At 43.7% G+C, this 22,065-nt stretch overlaps 1 protein-coding gene across 5 annotated transcripts in view; it reads left to right on the top strand.

Moving 5' to 3' along the window:
• The window catches only part of Esyt2 (extended synaptotagmin 2), a 68,383-nt gene that overhangs the window by 39,713 nt on the left and 6,605 nt on the right, over window positions 1-22,065 (top strand). For 2 of the 5 annotated variants that reach the window (XM_040742325.1, XM_040742322.1), the window contains 12 exons: window positions 401-521; window positions 2,829-3,005; window positions 4,063-4,145; window positions 6,073-6,121; window positions 7,270-7,359; window positions 7,776-7,871; window positions 9,645-9,746; window positions 13,192-13,254; window positions 16,202-16,276; window positions 17,176-17,262; window positions 19,618-19,767; window positions 21,247-21,617. In XM_040742325.1, the coding sequence (XP_040598259.1) occupies window positions 401-521; window positions 2,829-3,005; window positions 4,063-4,145; window positions 6,073-6,121; window positions 7,270-7,359; window positions 7,776-7,871; window positions 9,645-9,746; window positions 13,192-13,254; window positions 16,202-16,276; window positions 17,176-17,262; window positions 19,618-19,767; window positions 21,247-21,617 (1,464 nt within the window). The remainder of the gene's footprint in view (window positions 1-400; window positions 522-2,828; window positions 3,006-4,062; window positions 4,146-6,072; window positions 6,122-7,269; window positions 7,360-7,775; window positions 7,872-9,644; window positions 9,747-13,191; window positions 13,255-16,201; window positions 16,277-17,175; window positions 17,263-19,617; window positions 19,768-21,246; window positions 21,618-22,065) is intronic. The other 3 variants (XM_040742323.1, XM_040742324.1, XM_040742326.1) reach the window with 3 other exon arrangements.

The raw sequence follows: 22,065 nt of genomic DNA, 5'->3' as shown, positions 1-22,065 counted from the left end.
CACTAAAGAGAAACGATATATGCATAACATGAAATGGGTTGGTGAATGCTTGCTGTATTATTCTCTGTACTTCTATTTACGTTTGAAATGTTTACATTAAAAAATGTAAAGAAAGGTATCTTATCTGTATGATTAAGCCATATAGGAATATTTGAAAGTTCATTCAGGAAATTATGAAATGGAGCCAGAATTTTATGTTGTGTTACAAAAATAAATTCTGCCTCATAGTTACAATAGCAGTGTTGCTCAATCATCAAACCATTGACTTTAAGCACTCTTCTGGGAAAGTTAGGGACCCCCATCCCATACACAGCTGTGGGATCAAGGCTGTGCATGTTTATTGTTAAAGGTGACCGCAAGCATGTATATATCTGATTGTTCTTTGTCTCTCAACTAACAGTGGTTTATCTGATACTATCATCCTGGATATAATATCAAACTATCTGGTGCTTCCTAATCGCATCACGGTTCCTCTTGTCAGTGAAGTTCAAATAGCACAGTTGCGGTTTCCCATACCAAAGGTAAGCATGCATTTAGATACACAGGGTTTAAATACAGGGTGTTTTTGTTGGTTTTATTTGAGACAGGGTTTCTCTGTGTAACCCTGGCTATCCTAGAACTGGCTCTGTAGACCATGTTGGCCTAGAACTTACAGAGATACTCCTGCATCTGACTCAGCCTCCCTAGTGGTAGGATTAAAGGTGTGCACCACCACTGCCAGGCTTAACCACAGGGTGCTCCCTGTCTTTCCTTGCCATGTGTGTTAATACGTTGGTAGCTGCTCCACTCCCTCGGAGATGGACTAGGAGCCTCTGATTCTAAGGCTGTCCAGAGACTTCAGGAGTTCTTGGACTTCAGTCGTGCTCGGTGAGTCAGTGTACGGGCTCAGTCCCACAGATGTAATCACCAGTCGTAAGGATAGCAGTGGACAGCAGGCAGAGCTATCTCAGAGGGTGTCTGCTGTATCTGTTGTTATGGAGACACAGTCATTCTCAGCAACAAGTGAGACACAACAAAGGTTCTGATGTCATGACCTAAGTTTTTCTCAGACATTGGAATGTGATTGTTTCTGAAGTTTCTTAATGGATACAGTGACTGAGTCAGGGAGGTTAGTCTTGCTGTGCAGAGATACCATGACCACGGCAACTCTTGTAGAGGGGAACATTTCCCTGGAGTTCAGAGCTTAGTCCATTATCCGCATAGCAGGGAGCTTGGGGGCGTGCAGGCAGACACGGTGCTGGAGAAGAAGCTGAGATTCTGCGTCTGGACCCACAGGCAGCAGGAAGAGAGACACTGGGGCTGGTTTGGGCTTCTGGAACCTCAAAGCCCACCCCTAGTGACACGCTTCCTCAACAAGGCCTCTCCCTAAGCATTTAAATATATGAACCCTTGGGAGCCGCTCTTGCTCAGACCACCACAGTGACAGAAGAGGCGCCTGTGTGGCAGCAGAACTCCTGAACTTGGAGGTATTTATGGTGGGGCCCGAGTCTCAGCTTCTGTAAAATGTGGAGCAGAGGACTGTGTCAGAACCATTGTAGGCAAAGGTGAGGCCTGGCTCTCCTCTGTAGAGATGCAGGTCTAGCTGTCAGCCATTTGTTGGGGATCCACAGAGGTCAAGGGCACAGTAGTGCCATGGATTGTCTGCAACAAGGAATAGTACTGATGCATTCTACCTATGCATCTATACCAGAACGTGTGCATTCCACATGCATTCTACCTTCACTAAAACAGGAGGAGAAAGATGGTGTCATTTTAATGGCTGTGTTTTCAGTTTTATTTGCTGAAGTGGAAATAGCATTGCCTTGATCCCCTTTACTTTTTGTCACTTAGATACAAAAATCGGCAAGCATGCGTGGCCACATTTACACACAGTGCATATATATCCATCCTTCTTTATCTGTCTTTGATGCTGAGGCTTAGACCCAGGACCAGTGTCCTCAGCCCACTCCTTATTTGTTTTTAAGAAAGCACACTCCATTTAATTTGGCGATAAAATTGTATTGTTCACATTCAACAGACTGGATACTTTACATATAGGAAAAGGAGCTCTTTCTCTAAGATGCAGGCATCTTTTGTGTGTTAAGTCAAGTAAGCCCTGAGCTGGCCTGGGTCCAACTGCCCTTGTTCTCTGAACTTAAACCAGTGTTGGAGAAGGAGGTGGCCACAGCACCTCAGTTGCAGCCACATGAACCTGCAGACAAGAATCTCCCAGGGCTTCCTAACACGTATTCCTCTTTAGAGAAGCCTGCCTTGTCCTGACAAGCCGAGACTAGTAGCCTGGAACTTTTGTAGCATTTGGAGGAAGAGTATTCTTACCCTACCGAGCTTTTGTTTGCCATGAATGAAAGGAGTAAATGTTTTTCTTCCACAAATAAGACAGCTTTTGAGAAGAACTTTTTCTTTTTGATGAGCACTGTGTATTTCAAAGTTTGAGTTTCCTCTATAAAATGGGCTTAATGACAGTATTTCACAGGATTTGTCTAAAAATTGAATGACATGGTTGCTGAATAAAAAATGCTTAGCAGCAGGTCTGATGTACCCTACATGTTAGTTACTGCCTGCTTAGTCCCAGAATGTGAGGAGTTTTGGTGACTCTTGTGGCCCTGTGTTACCGACTTGCTGGGAGTAAGTGCTTTGCTGCACCGGGACCTCTGTAGTCAGTGTCCCCTCTACCAAGGATGCTGCAGGCAGCTGTGGCCTCCTCGCCCATCTGCAGTCCTACTGTCTAGTGGGGTGACATAGTGTCCTCCTGGTCCCCGCTGGGGACTACGCTGTGTGTCTTTCATTCTCCATGGCAAACAGTCTAAGTGGTTTGCTGCTCTTCTCAGGGTGTGCTAAGGATCCATTTCATTGAAGCTCAGGATCTTCAGGGGAAAGACACCTACCTTAAAGGCCTTGTCAAGGGAAAATCAGACCCCTATGGAATCATCCGAGTGGGCAACCAGATCTTCCAGAGTAAGATTATCAAGGAGAACCTTAGTCCAAAGTGGAACGAGGTATATGAGGTAAGTAATGGGGCCCAAACATCGTAGCTGAGTGAAGGCACGAAAAGTCTGATTCCAAGTCTCACACAAGAGTGTGGCTAACTTGGATCATTGTTTAAGTTCTTTTTAATTTTTCATTTTGGGGGAATTTTGCATTTCTCTTCTAACATAAACATTCTTGTAATGTAAAAACATGGGATTTTTGAGCATTACTTATGTAAGGCTACTACAGTGGTTAATGGCAATATATTTCCTTGACATAGACAAGTTTCTGATATAAAATAATACATGTGATTAAAACACAAACGTAAAAATATCCTGTTTTATGCATTTTTCATTTAATATGTCTGGCCATCTTTACATCCCAATGGGTAGATAATGGCATGGTTATTGGCTTTGTTGTTGTTGTATTTGCTTCCTTTTGCTTCGTTTCATTTTTCTCTGTGCGTTTTATTTCCTGGCCTGCAACTCCTGCTTGGCCTCCCACGTGCTCTGGCTGCAGGTGTGCACCTCCGCCCCCAGCCGGGCTCTGCCTGGCTGTTCATGGCCGCTCCTCTGAGTGTCCTCACCCGCAGAGGCCCGGGCTGCCGAGTGCATCCCGTGTCACATGTAGCCTTGACCTGCTCCATCCAGAAGGACAGAGCAGTTGCTGAGAGTAGCGGTCACCGTGCCCCTTTCCTGTCGCCCTCTGTCCTCTGTCCGTTTTTCAAGGTTGGCATCTGGATGGAGCCCCTTCCGATCTTAGGGCAGCTTCCTGTGCCTCTTCACTTGGCCTTAGGCCTGAGACAGGCCTGTGGGTGACCTCACACTGCCACCTTGTGTCAGAGCCTTGTGCTCGGCCCTCTGATAATGGAATTCAGATAGCCAAGAAACATGCCCAGCAGACTTGCTCTCTGGGCAAGTTTTTTAGAACGGCCCAGTCCTCAAGACGCGTGTGTGGTCTAACAGTAAGAAAGTACACCTTTGCAAGCGCTGACTGCCCGAGAAACGTGCCTGGTAATATTTGCTGCAATCCCCATACTTAGCTTAGCTTGACTGTGGTAGTTACCTGCAGTAACTCCTAACCGTTCATTTTCAGGCTTTGGTCTATGAACACCCTGGACAAGAATTGGAGATTGAACTGTTTGATGAAGATCCAGACAAGGATGACTTCTTAGGAAGGTGAACCTTGGGAACACCCTTCCAGCCACTCTCACTGATGCCGGCTTTAAAGTTCATTTATTTACGTGTATTCATTTTAAATGGCTGTTATGTGTGACATTTATTTTGCCAGATATCTTTAAAAAATGTTTTAATTCTAAAAAGACTCCATTGTCCCTTATAGCAGCATTAGCACTAGGACCAATTTCCCCAGCCACTTAGACCATGCAAGCTAGAGGACACTGTGCAGAGCCCCCTCCTTGTGCAGGGAGGTCTAGAAATACTTCCTTCTGAGCTGTAATTGTAGGTTTAATTTAAGCTTTCTCAGTTTGCTAGGGTACAGTCATTTACATTGTACACGCATATTGGGACAGTAAATACTGATTTATTTACTTTAATTGAAGAATTCACATAGCTGTGGAAAGTGGGCTTTAAAATAGGCTTCTGAGGCTGAGAGATGACTCAGTGGTTAAGAACTGACCCAAGCTCAGTTCTTGGCACCCATGTCAGATGGCTAACGTCTGCCTGAAACTCCAGCTCCAGGGGCCTTGATACATGCTTATAATCCTAGCACTGGGGCTTATGAGGGCCGGCCTAAAATTACTTGGCGATCCATTCCAGGTTAGTGAGACACCTGGTCTCAAGAAAATAATGCCGTTTTGGAAAAAAATAAATGAGGTTGTCCTCTGGCCTCCACACCTGTGCATTTGCATCTGCCCACATAGTGAACGGAGATGCGTATACACATCTGTACATGTCTGTCTAGTTGAGGTTATTTAAGTGAGTTTATTGTGGGGGACTGGTGGAGGATTACACGGGAGAAGTTTATGCCTCATCAAGCATAACCTTGCCCGCCATGCTCTGACTTTGGAATCTCCAAGACCCATGTGTTGTGCTGTAGCTTCAGAATCTTTGACTGTGCACAGCTTCAGTAGGACAGAGACATGATCAGACATTCCATGCAAGCGTGCAGATGGGAGCAGTAAAGCAACTAGGAGCGTGTTGTCATTGACTGGGGCTGAGAGTGATTAGGAGATATATTTAGTAGAATAATGCCTTCTTCCACAGACTTGTGGAAGTGGTGCCATGGCTGAATTAGAGGAGGATTGTTTGCTGGTAATAGAACCTACTCTCAGAGCTGCTAATGGGCTTGCTGTGGTGTGGACTTATAACTCATTATGCAAATAACTATGTCATCCACAGTGATGACTGGTAGCACCAAGGGATAGCATGTAAAACCCATTAGCTATCCAGGCATGGTGGTGCACACCTTTAATCCCAGTACTTGGGAAGTGAAGGCAGGCCGATCTCGGTGAGTTCAGAGCCAGCCTGGTCTACATAGTGAGACCCTGTCTTGAAAACAGAAACACTCAGCTGTGGCTGGGGATTTTCATGCAAAGCACTTGCCATGTAAACATGACAATCAGAATTCAGACCCAGAACCCACAAAAAGGCCAGAAGAACATGGCAGCTATCTGTAATTCTAACACTTTGAAGACAGACTGTGCATGCCCAGAACAAGCTGACTAGTGAGACTAGTCACCCCAGGCTCTGAGTTCATTGAGAGATATTTTCTTGATGCATAAGCTGAAGAGTAACTGAGCAAGACACCTGATGTTAGCCTCGAGCCCACAGACATTTGCTGCACGCGCGCGCGCACACACACACACGCACACACACACACACATATCCATCATCAGTTCTGGCCTAGTTGTGTGTGCTCTATATTTTGACCACAGAAATTCAACCCTTCCCTTATTTGCTCTTCTTTTGGTTTTCTTGGGCTTGTATTATAGAAAGCCTTGAGGAAAGCCATTTGTTTCCTGGTAAATTGTATAGTGTATTTTGCATTTCTAGAGTTCTTTCCCATAGCCAATGCACAGGTTATTTCAGTTAGAAGAAGTATGTTTCTGTGTTGTAAGATCTTTTTGCTGTTCTCTTCTTACAGTCTTATGATTGATCTTATTGAAGTTGAGAAGGAGCGCCTTTTAGACGAAGTAAGTTTCCTCTGGTTTTGGCCCCTTAAGGAACACTGTAAGTGCCTCTTGTATGCCAGAGTCACTGTGACCCCTGCTGTTGCCTGCCTACCCAGCGAGAGAGTTCTAGCTACCGATGCAGGGACAGCGTCTGCTTCACGGACATCTGACATGCAAGGGCAGCTCAGTAGTAGAGTACTGGTGCTGGCTTAGCTGTGCACGCGCTGGGCCAGGAGGCGTGGTGAGTGAGCACACAATGGGGATCTGGCTTTATTGCAGGCAGACTGTGAGGCACGGGCAGGGGTGTGTGAGGAGCTCCCAGTAATGGAGATTTTCAGTACAGTTGGAGTGAATAGCAGAGACACACGGTGCTGTCGGAATGTAAGAGATGCCTGTGAATGAACTAATAATTTGCAGTAAGATAGCATTACTTCAAGCAGGGAGAGTGATCAAAAGGCCATAAAAGTAAAATAAAATATAAAGGAAGATGGTACAGTAGCTTCCAAAAGGTGGAAAGATGGGTGAGACTTGGGTAAGAGAAGCCTAATTAGCCAAGTCAGTGTTGGGGCTCCGCTGTTTTCCTAGCCACGCTCTTTCCCTCCAGGGGTGTTTGCCCTCCCTCTCAGAACGATTCCTGAGCATCTGTGGGTACCAGTCACTCAGCACAGCAGTGAGCAGGACAGACAGAGTCCTCCCTTGCCGTGCGGCAGCTCCTTTTTAACACTGAGTGTTTGGTGGTCTTTGTTCTGTGACTTTTATGCTGAAAAAACTATGCACTTTTTTTATTAATTGATGTATAGCAGTGAATAAAAACAAGTGCCTTGCTTGATTCTGCTATTCAGTATTTGTGAGTTAGCGTTACTCTCTGCTGGCCTCTAAATTCTATGTGAAGTCCACCTATAGAAGCCTTATCAGTGCTGGATGGCACTGGAATGCTTGAACTCGTGTGTGATGATACTACGTCACAAGGCTTGGTTAGGGCAGACGTGTCTTTGAGCATGGTCTCTGGCCAGCCCTGGTGCTTGGAGCACGAGGCATAAATTTCAGAGCCAGTTAAGGACTGTTGGTGCCACGGTGTCAGTGAACACCTTGAAACATTTTTAGACTGGGTTTAATTAGAACTTTTTATTCAGGAACACTTTTGCTGACCTTAAACATTTTCTCTTCAGTGGTTCACTCTGGACGAGGTGCCCAAAGGAAAGCTGCATTTGAAGTTAGAGTGGCTCACACTGATGCCAGACGCGGCAAACCTGGACAAGGTGCTGTACAGTGTCCTCTCCTCCTGCCACCCTCTCCTGATTGCTAGGCCCGTCTCTGATCATGTTGGTGCTTGCTTTGAGAGTACACCAGTATTCTGATCATCATGCTACAAGTTGCCACCGTAGTGAGCAGGAATAAAGTTCAGAGAGTACAATGTGTAGGTCATTATCCCTGTTCTGAGACCTTTAAATTCTGTGCTTGCTGTAGCACGGGGATGGGGTGACTACATGTCTTCCCAGTGCTCCATTTTAATTCATTTGTGCAGAGTCATGGTCTTGTCATCTGGAAGACAGCAGTTCCTGTTCTGCCGAGTACACTAGAGTATTTCCTACTTTTACCTTCTTGAGCACACTTAGAATCAGTGTGCACACTGTCCTGTGGACGCACACCCACGGATACTTTTCTCACCTCGCAGGTGCTGGCAGACATCAGAGCTGATAAGGATCAAGCCAATGATGGTCTTTCATCCGCACTGTTGATCTTGTATTTGGACTCTGCAAGGAACCTTCCGGTAGGTAGTACAGAGCTCACTCCTGCCAGTGCTTGCCTGACTTGGAAACTACTACTTTGTTCAGCCACAGTGTATCACCTAGTCTTGTGTGGCAGGAACAGAGAGGCACAGGTAGCATTTGCCTTGCTCCTGTGTATTTATATCTAATTATGGTAGCCTTCTTGCCTCAGTGTGAAAATTGTCTCTCTTAGAAAAGGGGGTAAGTGAAGCAGCTCTGGTCACAAACCTAAGTGTACTTAGCTTGATCACAGCAGCCGTGAGCTGCTGAGAGCTGCTGAGCTGTGACTTTCCTCAGGGTTTAAGGTAGAGCATGATCGATGCCACCAGGTAGGTATGCTGACCTTCAGGCACCCAGGATACTGCCAGCCGAACACAGACACAAACAGTGCCAAATCCTATTGTTTAGCATAAAAGCCTGCTTTCATTAGATGCTTTTGGTTTTATGGGGGGAAGGTATAAAGTATAATAAAGTATAATCTAATCTTTTTCAGGATAGTCAATCTTCCACTGTCTTACTGTAAACCCCACTAGTTAAAGTAGTTAATAAATGTAAAATAAATGTTACATTGTTGGGTAACTTTGGGGGTGCCAATGTACTGCATACCAGGACGTTCTCTATGTCATTGTGTCAACAGCCAGTTTTGTTGAAAGAAAGATCACTGTCATCAGTGACAGGGCTTTCACCCACCAAGATTGTCCATTGCATAATTACCCCTTCCTAGGGAACACTCAGCCACATGAGTGCGTTTGTGAACAGACTCCAAACAAAAGCAAGGACGTACCTCGATGGCCTTTCCCACAGTCTCTCTGGGACTTAGCCTGATGGCTTGTAAAATTGTATCATTTAGCACCTTTTAGTTTTTGAAAATTGGATATTTACTTGAACTTTGTGAACTAAAATGAAATACGTGTTCCTTGTGCATTAATACATTTTATTTCAACTTAACAACTGAAGTATGTTTGAGCATTTTGCCCATACCATAGCCTTTCTTTTAATGAAAGTTCCTTATCTAATTGTTGACTACTTAAGTTCTTACATTTTTCTTGAAGAGCTTAATCTTTTGGCCAGTCTTTCTACCTAAAGTCTGTGACTTTACTTATTTTTATTTCAATTTGGGAATATCTGCTTCATTATTATTTAGCTTTTCAATAGAATTCCTCACACAGTAGGGCTTTCTGTTTTTGACCTCAGTAAAGTTTGTTATAGAATACCTGATAGACATTTGTCAGGCTGGCAAGATGGCTCAGTGTGTAAAAGGCCTTGCTGCCAAGCCTGGCCACCTGAGTTCAATCCCCAAAGCACACATAATGGGGCACAAGAACTGACTGCTTTGGGTTGCCCTCTGACCTCCACATGCACGCCCCGGCAGCCCCGTGCCCCAAGTACTGTAAACAGTGACTTGATAGAAGCAAATTTGTTGCATAGCTTAGATACAGAAACAGTGATGGCTTAAATGGGAGAAGGGCTTGGGCCTTTCTGTGTTTTGTGTCAACGATTTGAAATTGAGATACTGGAACGTGAGCTCAAGAGGCAGGGAATGCACTGCTCTTGTATCCCAAGGGCACTTGTCACAGTGTGCCGTGGCTCATCAGAGGCGAAGGGTCCACAGAGCCATCCCCGTGTTTGCAGTGTTCCCGGGAGGCTTTGCTGGCCAGTCCCTGTGTGTGTGGACCCTTTGACTCTCTGCACCCTGTGTATCTGTGCTTCTAGTGTGTGCCCACTGACCACAACCCACCATTCTTTGCTTTCTCTTCCTGCCTCACTTTCCTAAGAGTATCTTCGAGGGAAACTTTGGGTGTGGCTACTTAAAAGAGAGGCGAGCGTCGGGACTAGTGTTTTGTGAGAATACTACCTCAGTCTATAGAGCACTATTTGTGAGTCCTCCAGCTCCTTCTTCTGTGTTCAGTGGAGACTACGCAGGTGTGGCCTGGAGCCTCTGTGCAGTCTGCTCATGGGAATGATGTGCATGCTATTGTCATTTTCTTGCATGAATTCAGTCACCACGTCTTCATTTTATGTTGGTTTTGTCAAATGTGACTCTGCCATGATGCTGGGAGTACATCTGACATGAGATGAACTAACCTGAACTAACTCTACTGCTGCTGGTCCGTAAAGTGTCCCAGTGAGTCCTCTGAGGGAAAACAGACTCGTTAAGTTAAACTTGATTTTGGGATTCACCTTGGAAAGATTATAAACGCTGCTCTAACTTTCACAGAACTTTCCTAATCTACTTTTTCCCTCCTCACCAAGGATAGCAGCATTAGAACTTGGGCTGTCTTACAGTCAGTGCCACCCTGTCCTCTCTGTCACTAGTCATGGTCACATGAAGTCAGGAGTCCACCCATGTCTGTGAGAGCCTGCTTCTGCCACATGGCCTAGCCAGAGCCTTGGAGGAGAGGAAAACTACAGTGGGGTTCACGGTTTATTTCTTTCTAGGAACTTAAGAGTTCCCTGAAGTAAATAGTTGGGGACTTTGTTTTGATCTCCTCACATTTGCTCCCATAGCCTGTCTGGTGCATCCACTCCTGGTGCTATCCAGGGTTACTTTGGTGACTGCGGGGCTCATTTACTCTGGAGTCATAGAAAACTACATGTAAGGCCTACTAGTCTACTAGTTAGTGTAGAAATCACCTTTCAGATTCGCACTATGGTCAGTTAGGTTTCTAAAGACCACTTAACCCTTGAATCTGCTAGGGACAGGGCTTTGCTTTTGCAGTTTCCAGCTGTGCTTACAAAGGCTTTCCAAGTGTGTCCCCAGTTTATTCTGACCACTAAGAAGTAGCTTTGGAGTACCCTGAAGGGTAGGGAAGTTAGAGTAGTAAGTAAGCAGCACCTTGGTGTCCCTAACTCTGCACTTGTACCTGTTGAAGTCAGAAGAAAGCTGGCTGGAGGGGTGTCCCCCTCTAACCCTTGCTTTGTAGAGGTTAAGGCAGGAACGTTTCGTGTTTCACTATTGTGACCCTGTTTCAAAAACAAAAGTCAAAAGGAAGGCAGTCAGAATGACAATGCCATCATACGCCATCACTTTAGAAAATGCCTTATGCTTTTGTTTCTTAAGTAAAATGTCATCGCAAGACCACTCTTCTGGGTAATTCTGTCAGTCTGTCTCCAGTAACTTTTCTAGGTCTCTTTTCTCAATCTACAACTGCTTCCTTTTGCAGAAAGAAAATATTTTTGACCCGGATTCTTGAGTTGCTTTATAGTTGTGACATCAGTGTCAGACTCAGAATTCATTCTCTTTACTGTTGGAGTCATATTGAGCTTTGTGACACAGAACATGAAATGTTCTGTGCAGTAGCTGTATACACTTACTTTTTACTTGCTGGTTTCCAGTGTAAAACCAGATCAGCTTTCTCAGTCTTTTCCTACAGGAAACCCTTTTTTATAAATGGCTGCAGTCCAAAGCTTTTTTACTTCCCAGTTGACAAGCACCGTAAGTCTCCACTCCTCTTACTTTCTTCTGTATTGGAAATGATTTCTTTTTAAAGTGGACTCTTGGAATTCTACCCCCTCTAGCTTCAGCCTGACTGTGTTCGCTTTGCAGTAGCCACGTAGGCTGTAAGGGATCTACTCGAGCCTCATTTATCCCCAGCATTCATAGGCATCTCACAGATTATAAAATAAAGTTAACACAAAGGACATAAGTGACTAAGACAAGAGACCTGAGACATGGTTGCTGTAGAATGTTCACCGCTCAGATTCTTAATCCTGTAACTGGAGATGACCTGAGATGAGTGGTATTTTCCTGGTGCTTGCCTTACATGTTTGAACATAACCACGTAATAGCTACCTCTGAGCAGATGCTTAGCAACAAAGATATTTTTACAGTAACTAGGTTTTGTTTGTTTGGGACAGAGTCTCATATATCCCAGTCTGTTCTGAAACACTTTATGTAGCTGAGGGCAACCGCTGTAACTTCAGATCCTCCAGCCCCTACCACAATTCCAAGTTTATGAGGTGCTGGGATCTGAACCCAGAACTTGCTGCATGCTAGGCAAATGCTCTCGAGGGACCTATATCCCTAGGGCATGGTTTTTGATGGGGGAAAAGAACAGGTGCCGCTGTCTCTAGTGATGGAGAGGCCCAGGAGTGCAAGGCACAGTGCCTGACTGCTGAACCTCACCCCTGGACGCCTGCCCCAAGTGTTTCAGTACTAGTCTTCTCACCTGCATGCCACGCAGTGTCTGTGACCTCGGAGCTGCTCTTGCGTCCTGGCTCACACTCCACTGTTCTCTTTGTTTCTCAGTAACTGATGCATGCTAGAGTAAGAAGTGCCTTGGGCTCAGCTGTTTGTATCCGTGTGCACTTCCGGAAAGGCCCTTGTTACATCAGGAGAGCATCACTGAGGCTCCCTCAGAACCAAAACGCAATGTTGGGACTCCTTAGGGGATCCTTGTCTGGACTTCATCCAGAGATACAGGCAATATGTTCCAGGTCTTTGGAGAGCCCTGTAGGCTGTTTGAATAGTCTAGGTTTAGACCCATTTAGTGTGGCAGGAACCGGATAGGTGCTTTACATTCTCGCCTGTCTCCTACCTCAGGAGACTGACTGGGGAGCCATTTCTCCATATTCCTCCATACATCTTCTGTTTAATAAAACAGTAAGAAAAATTTTAATTAAGAATCAAATCCAGTATACCATTTTAAATTCATTAAAACTAAAATGACAAAAACCTTTAACTTCAAATGTTAATCATGGAAGCTTCCAAAACAGATTGTCCACTTGAGACTGAGCAAACAACTAACTAAAAAAATTCAGTTAGGGAGACACACACCCTAAAACAGTAGGATGTATTTAAGTCCAGGTGAAAGTCTTAAGGTGACCTCATTGGCCTGTGCTTCCATACCTGGGAAGCAGGGAGAGTCCAGAGAGTTCACAGAGAGCTAGGCTCCATCTCTGGATGATGCTGTACCAAGAACGCAGGTCTCAGAAGGCATGGAAGTGGTGTGGGCTGCTGTAAGTGGGAGCACCTGCAGATTGGAGAAAAGGTGGTCAGATTGAAGCTCTAATTGTGGTGACACTAGGGTTTCAGCAAAGGACAGTGAGAAGAGCCTTCTCTAAGTCACACAAACACTAAAAGTCAGAGGTGGAGAAGGGAAGGGTTACTGAAGGTGAGGTAACGTGTCATGATAGTTTAGATTATCAGTCACTCTAATGTAAACTCTTGGGCATAAAGGCAAATTTGGCAGCTTGTATGATTTTTGGTCTGGTTTAAGTATTCATTTATTCTCATGAATTTTTGTGTCATTAACCTTACATAAACTCCTCATTGCATGATTTATTAACCCTTGGTGTATTCATTTTCTTCTGACCTGAAAGAGTAACCCATTAGACTTTAACCCTGGTGTCTTGAAGAAGTCTGCAGTTCAGAGAGCTTTGAAGGTAAACGAAGTGTTCCCTTGAGGCCACGGTGCTCATCAAGACATATTGAAAGAGATGGTACTCTGGCTTTCCTACCTGTGTGGATGTAATTGATTGTCCAGTAGAAGAGATCTGTCTTTCATTATCCAAAAAGTTGTATTTAGAAGAAATTGCATCAATCAAACTTAAATTTAAAAGTTCCAATATGAAGTTTTAGATTTCATTCTATCTCTTAAAAGCATTGACATACTGTGTTTTGTTTGAATTTGAATTTGCGAATGGCAATCTAAATGTTCTATTTGAAATCTTGGCCAGAGTTTCACATTGTGATTTAAAGATGCACCTTGCAAACTGTTGAGTGCATGCTTAAGGAATTGCCTCTTCCAATATGTTGAGTAGGGCCTCACTGAATCAACCTCATGGCTTTGGTGCTGTGGGCTTGGGTGATAGATCTTTCCAGAAGGTTCAAATTTTATCAAATGAGGTATATTGAAAACTAAGCTCCACTTGTCATCCATGTCAGTACCTTCTGTTCTCTGGCTAAATTGTTTTGTTTCTTAATCTTAATTGTAGTGAGAGGTATATAATTGTCTTAAGAAAATTCCAAAGAAATGGGAATGTCTTAATCAGTTTCATCTAGCAAAATGAGTTAATTAAAAAATGAAGAGACTGTCAATGATTTGACTAATATCCTATTTGGAAACCTTAGTATGACCTATACTGAGGAGCTGTGGTGTAGTTTTAGTAGGACATCATACAAGACTAAAATAACTGTGTCCCTCAGTATAATTGGGACTGATAGCATCTTATGAAGGGACTGGTAACCATACTCCTTGCTCACCATTCTTTTCTGTCTTGTTGGCCAGCTGGGCACAGAGGTGAGGCAGGAAGGCTCTGAAGTCATATTGCTCATCATTGTGATTCAAAGATGATATTTCAGCCATCCTGCTTACGGGGGGGGGGGAGGAGTAATATCTTCTCCACTGGATTAGTAGGTAGATTAAAATCTTACATATAAAAATACACGGTAGGTAGGTAAATAGGTGTGCTATAATTATCTGGTTTAACACACTAGCTCATTTAAGTCTAACAAGTTCAAAGAGTGGTCTTGTGCCTCTTTTGTAGACATGGAACCTGAGGCTCAGATTGATGAAGCATAGGTCACGGTCATCAAGAGTTAAGGAGAATGAAATTTAAATTCAACAGTGTGACCTAAAAGACTATGTTTTTTTTATCATAGTTTGTACATCTGATGCATGATGCTATAATTTAAAAGTCTTTCATAGTAGAAAACTTAACGAATGATTTAAAAACCTCATTTATATAATCTAAAACATCATCTATGTTAAGGCATACCCTTATTCTATAAACTACTATAAAAGATTATAAAAGTGCCCAGCTTTGAATTACTTTATATTTACTGAAATTTTAGACTTAGAACAAATATATTTTAGTGTGTCATTCACATAATTGCATAAATGCACAAATCGTTTAAGGCAGTGACGACTGAAAATTGTTCAGAAGCAGATTTAAAGTGTTATCAGTTACAAACTTCATTCTATTTTTAAAATATTAGATGCATTTAATCCTTAAGGCTGAAGGGCCCCATTTTCACAGATACTGTCTTAATATTAGTTAGAAATAGGCTCAATTCCTTAACAAAGACCCAAGGCAGATGTGGCTCACATCAGTATGATTTCATGACCTACAACCGCAGCTCGGACCTCAGATAAGAGTGGGCAGTGCACACCCTCCTTGGAAATGAGAGTTTCTTAGCTAGCCGGAAGAGAGAGCTGGAGAGCAGAGGACGTATGCTCGGCTCCTGTTTAGGAAGCCTAATGGCAAAGAAAGGAAACGAGTTTAGGGAAAATCAATTGGCTTTGACAAATTTTTAACGGCATTTATTTCATTTTGCAGAATTCATTCACATCAGAAAGATGAACCAGAAAATAGATTATCACAGTAGGTTTGGGTCAGTCATAATTTTTGAATAATCAAATGATTATTTCTGTCGTTGCTGTAGTATTTATTGACTCTAAAATTATTTAACTAAAATACTTTTTGTGACCCTCTAATTATTTTACGTTAACACATTTAACACATCTCCTTGTGGGGCTAAGTTATAAATAAACCTCATGCGGCAGATCTGCTGTGTTTTTACTATGCTTTCTTCTGTCAGCTGTCTGCTAAAGTATGCTTCTTGTCATTTTTCTTGCTCATGAATTATTCAAGTCATATTTTATATCTGCTTAATTCCATGCAATTCTAAACTGACATTTATTCTTCTGGTGATAATTACTTTGCAGCCGGTAAGCAATGTCCATATCTGATAACTGTGTTTACTTGAGCAGAGGATGGTGGCAGGTTCAAGGTGTGGAGCTGTGCATCTGAGACTAATGCTTTATACTCTAACAGGAGAAGTGTTCTGAGGGAACACTCTTTTACATTTGTCTCCTCTATATATTTATTCGTATTCATTACACTTAGGTACATTTTTGTTATCCTATTAAGTCAGTTTTGACAACTGTAGTTAGTAATAAAATTTTAAATTTTTAAATATTTCCCAAAGTAGCTTACTTTAAAATAAAAAAGTTGGAGATTTAAAATTTGTGTGCAGCCTGACACAGAGACTTGCACTATAGTCACAGCTACTTTGGAGCCTTAGGCGGGAGGACCACTCATGCCAGAGTTCCATACCAGACAAGCAGTTTTGCTAGACCGTGTCTCTCCAAACAAGGTGTGTGAATGGAAGTTTTCCCATTTTGTTTCATGGTGGGCGTAATGAATAATGGTGGCTCAGCGTTTGCTTAGCGGTTGTTCTCTACTTTAATTGTTCTTCGATGTCCCCTGTGTCTAAAGTATCAGTGGTAAAATAGAAATGACTCCTGGTATCATCTGTAATTTTATTTTTAGTGGGACCCATTTCAAAACATGTTTATTTATTTTGTCTGTTTTTGTTTTTGGATAGTCAGGGAAGAAAATGAACAGCAACCCAAACCCGCTTGTCCAGATGTCAGTCGGCCACAAGGCTCAAGAGAGTAAGGTAAGAGTTCGTGGTTTCTGAGATTCTCTCCACATAGCCTCCCTTGCCACTAACCCGCAGGTGGCGTCCAGGTGTGTGGTGTGTGGACAACAAGACCATTGCTTCCATATGAAACAGTTGCTTCTTAAGTACTAGCTGCTTAAGTTATTAACAGATACGTTTCTTGTTTTTAAGTGTAAAAGAAACCTACAGATATGCTTTTGTTTGGTTTCATGGGGAGAGATATGGAATTATTGCCAAGCTTCTTTTAAGTACTTAACTCCTGTTTAGTTTAAAGTTAACATGCTTTACTTCAGCTTCAGCAAACATAGGCTCCAGAATTCAAGGAAGGTGGTGTTGTATGTTCTACTTTTCCGATGAGGAAATAAAAATTAAGAAACTACTCACAGTCATGGGCCATTGTTAACTTTTAATTGCTAACTCTTTAAGAAGCAGGGCTATGTGCAGTTCAGTGCCAAGCACCAAGAATGAGAGAGTTGAGGAGAGGAGAACAGAAGAGCTTTTGGTCTCTGGGCAAGTAGGCGCGGATTCTGTGTCAACTCCTTCGCCGGTGCACTGCAGAAGGCTTATGTCTCACTTCTCGCCGGTGCACTGCAGAAGGAAGGCTTATGTCTCACTTCTCGCCGGTGCACTGCAGAAGGCTTATGTCTCACTTCTCGCCGGTGCACTGCAGAAGGCTTATGTCTCACTTCTCGCCAGTGCACTGCAGAAGGAAGGCTTATGTCTCACTTCTCGCCGGTGCACTGCAGAAGGAAGGCTTATGTCTCACTTCTCGAGTATCACTCAGTAACCGATTTAATCACCCTGTGCTTTATGCGCACCAAACAAGCAAACATTGAGTCAGTAGTCCTCCATAGGAGGTACTGGAGAACTGATACTGGACTACTTGTTTCTTACAGATCCGGTACAAAACTAGTGAGCCGGTGTGGGAGGAAAACTTCACTTTCTTCATTCACAACCCCAAGCGCCAGGACCTGGAAGTTGAGGTATTTTATTGCACTTTGTGCCTATATTTTGAAATATGATTGATAGAAATTGCTATCAGGAAAGGGTCATGATTCTGTTTTTCTTAATCTTCAGCTACATATGCTCAGCACGCTGCTGTAGAAGTCACTCTTCTCTGTGTGTTGAGGGGGGTGACTATGGCAACTCGGGCCCGGTGTGCATCTGCCTCTGGGGCCCTCTCTGCCCGGGTCTGTCCTCGCTAGCGGTGTGCCAGCACCACGCCCTCAGTCACTGCCATTGGAGGAGAGCGTTTTAGCACCAAACATACTTTTCACAGTGGTGTCCACTGATTCTAAGTCCGTGTTCCACATGATTTTAGTACCAGTGGCAGATTTACACAGAGAACCTATGACTTTGGGAAGGACTTAAATGGCCTCACAGAACCAGTGTTTGGAATTGCCATCTTCACAACAGGAGACATCCCAATCCATAGAAACATCACATTGTCATGTGGCGTTCCGTGTTCATTGTAGGTCTTTCACATGTGCCAGACTTGTCCCTAAACACTTAATATTTTTCATGATCTGAGCGATCTTTCTTACTTCCCTACTTGCAATTGAAGACAAGAACTTTACTGTAGGCGGAAGGTCTTGTCCCTCCAGGTCCTGCCGCTGCCTTTCAGCCCCAAATAAACACACAGACTCTATATTAACTATAAAGCTGATGGCCAGTGGATAGGGCTTCTCGTTGGCTGGCTGTGTCTTAAATATTAACCCATTTCTATTAGTCTAAGTATTTCTACGTGGTCTTGGCTTACCGGAGAATGCTTGAACCTGCTGCTACTCCTTTGGCGGCTACATGGCGTCTCTTTGTGGACTGTCTTTGCCCACCTTTCCCAGCATTCTCCTTGTCTCCTAGCCCCGCCTATCTTCCTGCTTCATTGGCCACACAGCGTTTTATTCATCATCCAGTAAGAGAAACATAGATACAGAAGGACATCCCCCATCACTTTACCAATTTTTCCCAGTTATTAAATGGCTTTTTTACTAATACATATAAAAGTATCTATACATTGTGGTAGATTCCTGTAATCCCGGCATTTAGGAAGCCACGGTTAGGGGGTCATAAATACAGTGAAATACATTGTTGATTTTTAAATGTTAAATATTGCAAACTTTTATTTGGTTTTCCACATTTAATACTTGGGATACCTTGAACACAATATTTTATTTAGAAATAAGTCCCTCTTAGTCATGATTGTGTTTACATATATTCAGCTTGTTAAAATCCTTGCTTCCTTGGTTTAGAGATTTGGCTGGAATCCCTTGTAGCAGACCTGGATTCTGTTCCAGGGGATCTGGTGCCCCCTTCTGGCCTTTGAGGACTCCTGCACACACATAATAACACATAACTCTCTCAAGTACACACACATACAAATTAAGTTAATAAGTAGGGAAAAAAAACATTCTTGCTTCTTAGTCATGAAGGGTACTGATTTGTAATTTTGCTTTTTTTATATTTTTTCCTGTTTTGATGTCAAAAAAAAATAATAGTTTCCTGAATGAGTTAGGGGGCATTTGTTCCTCTTGAATATTCTGGAAGCATCTGTACATAATTGTTTGAGGTTTTTCCTTATATCACTTGCGTTTTTCATTTTGAGAAGGTGTTCACATACAAACTTAATTCTGTCAAAAGCTATTTATCTACCTGTCTATGTAGGTCAGCTATTTCTTCTTTATAAACTGTGGTATATATGTCTTTCAAGGAGTTTGCTCGTTTTGCCTAGAGTTTGCTCTCACTATGATCAAACTATTTTGAATGGGCACATGATGGGAACAGTTGTGATAACAGAAGAGATGCTGATGATTAATTGCTCATGAGAAAGAAGCACCATGTATTTAAAGCAACCATGTAGACCTTGAACAGGGATTGTGTTAGAGACACTCACAGTGCATTTTCTCCATGAATAAGTATCTCCAGTACAAGCTACACACCACCCTCGGTGTATGCTGCATGGTTTAAGGACTTAAAAGATATTTTCTTCTGACCTTTAAATTTGTATAGACTATTACTTTTTACATTTTTTAAAGAGATTGGTCTTATGCATGTGAGTGTTTTGCTTGCATGAATGCTCTGTGAGTGCCTGTGGAGGTCCTGAGAGGCCATTGGATTCCCAGGGTTGAGTTATGGGTGGATATGCGCTGGGACTCACATGGGCGCCCTTTGCAAGAACAAGCACTCTTCACAGCTGAGCCGTCTCTCAGCCCCCAGACCGTTAATGCTTATCCGCAGTTTCTCATGGTGGGTTTACTTTCGTTGTTTGGGGTCTTGCTACATCTCCTGTGGCTCCTGTCATCTTCCTTGGAGCTCTGTGTTTTCTACCCTGCATCTTTCAGGTCAAAGACGAGCAGCATCAGTGTTCTCTGGGGAGCCTGAGGATCCCGCTCAGCCAACTGCTTATGAGTGACAACATGACCATAAACCAGCGGTTCCATCTCAGCAACTCGGGTCCAAACAGCACCTTAAAAATGAAGATTGCCCTCCGGGTACTGCAGAACTCTGTGGGGGGGGAGGGGCAGCTCCAGCCTGCAGCAGTGGGTCAGTCCCTGTGTGGTCTGTAGTACCACAGGCATAGGTCAGGTGATATGATAGCATGCTGATAGTTTGCGGGGAGTTATGGGAATCCAATCTAGACTTCATTCTGAACAAAGCCTTTTTTCCAGATTCATGGGTAGGCCAGGGTCATCCGGGAAGGATGTCTGTGCCCATGGAGTTGACTCCTTAGCATTGGATTCTCAAAAGTTGTTCAGAAGGCAGTTTGAGAAACCCTTGTAAGAGGTAGAATTTACAGGAATAAAATCTCGGTTTCTCCAAAATAAAGATACCTGAGTAAATACTGACAATAAACACTTAAACATTTAGGAAATGTCACTAACGTATTGGAGCAGGGCCAGGGAGATGGCTCAGCAGGTAAAGCTGCGCAGCCCGAGTGCAGTCCCTGAAACCCTCGGAAAGAGGACTAGTCCACGGGCTTGTCCTCTGGCCTCCCTGAAACCCTTGGAAAGAGGACTAGTGTGTATATATATGTATACACACACACATACATACATATATGTTACAATAAAGAGCCAAAGTTCTGCCTCCGTGCTGGGCTTTGAACCCCTGGTTTCACCCATGCTAGGCCAGTGTTTTACCACTGAACTGTATGCCAGCCCGTTTCCTATTACAATAGAGTAGTATGCTCAGCGTACTGTGGAAATACTCGTATTGCACATGATCAAGACACAGTACAACTTTACAGTGCCAAAATAATGGCAACATTGCCTGTCTGCCAGTTCAGGAGTTCTTTTGGTTACAGTGTAAGATGTGGGGAGTCTGTGAAATGAAGATGCTAGGTATAGCTTTGGTTAAGAAAACCAGAGAAAATTGGGGACTCCAGAGTGTCTGGATGAGGTGACTGTCCTTTTATTACTCTATTATACTTGGTTGCTTGGAGAGATCTTTCTGGATAGCAAGGTATCTTGACATTTTTCCTGTGGGTGTTTCTGGTGCAAACCACCTGGAAGAATGTGACATTTCATCTTTTGCCAAGGACACATGACTCACTGGGTGATCGAGAGATAGCCTTGTCCTTTAATTAGAATATATTCAAGTGGAGATTTGAAGAAGGCACAGAAAAGGTGTTTGTGTTGCAGAACTACAGTAGTTTTAATTGCTCAAAGTTTGCCTTTTTAAAAATTGTTTTGTATTTTGGAGACAGGTTCTCTCTACATGGCCCTAGTTGTCCTTGAATTCTCTATGTAGAACAAGCTGGCTTCAAACTCTCAGAAATCCACCTGCCTCTGCCCCCAAGTGCTGGGATGAAAGGCGTGCGCCACTGTGCCTGATAAAACTTGCTTTTGTAATTCTCTGTAAAACACTATTTTAATAACCACATCGCTGAACAGACGAGCTGAATCTTAAGCACTTGCAGATGAATACATCTAAAGCCACACTTGTACCCCGGTGTTACTGCTTTCCCTTAGGTCCTCCATCTTGAGAAGCAGGAAAGGCCTCCAGACTACCAGCACTCAGCCCGAGTGAAGCGGCCGTCTGTCTCCAAAGAAGGGCGAAAAGTGCCTGTCAAGTCTCAGACGTCTGTGACTCCAGGCACCGGTGGCAACAACACTGCTCCGTCAACACCCGGCACGGGAGACGATAAGCCCGTCAGGGAGGAGAAGCCCCAGCCCCCGGAGGCCAGCCCTCTAGGACATCGTGACCTAGGCAGGAGCTCCTCCAGCCTCTTGGCCTCTCCAAGCCACGTCTCAGCCAAGGAACCTACCCCAAGCATTGCCTCAGACATATCACTGCCCATTGCCACCCAAGAGCTGAGGCAGAGGCTGCGTCAACTTGAAAAGTAACTAATGCTCACATTGTTGTTTATCATACACTTTCCATCCCACACACGTCACAGGGAGGGATATAGGATCTTAAGATATCTGGGAGAAATCTGACTTGTGCCAGTTTGCTCATCGAGTCCTTGGCTTTCAAAATAAAGCTTGCTGCTTGGGACCTTGGCTGTGTTAGAAGGATAGAAGTAGAATAAGATGTTTCGCAGGAGGGAAATGCAATAGACTTAGAGCTGTGCATCCACCATACACTCAGTGCGTTCCAGGGACTGACCCCTGCATGGATAGTTCCTCATGTGCCAAACATGGTGTCATCCGCAAAGGATGGCAGAGGCTGGTCTTCTCTTCACTGCAGAACGCAGCCCTCATCAGCGCCAAGTCCCCACTGGCTTCCTTTGCATGTTTGTCGTGATCTGTAGGTAGGACTGCTGGTTTCCTTGGATAAGGAGGAAAAGG

The sequence above is a fragment of the Mesocricetus auratus genome, unplaced genomic scaffold (genome assembly GCF_017639785.1).
Source record: "Mesocricetus auratus isolate SY011 unplaced genomic scaffold, BCM_Maur_2.0 Super-Scaffold_15014, whole genome shotgun sequence".
Classification (NCBI taxonomy): Eukaryota; Metazoa; Chordata; class Mammalia; order Rodentia; family Cricetidae; genus Mesocricetus; species Mesocricetus auratus.
Note: the sequence above shows the minus strand (reverse complement) of the source record. Positions and strands in the feature narration are given on the sequence as shown.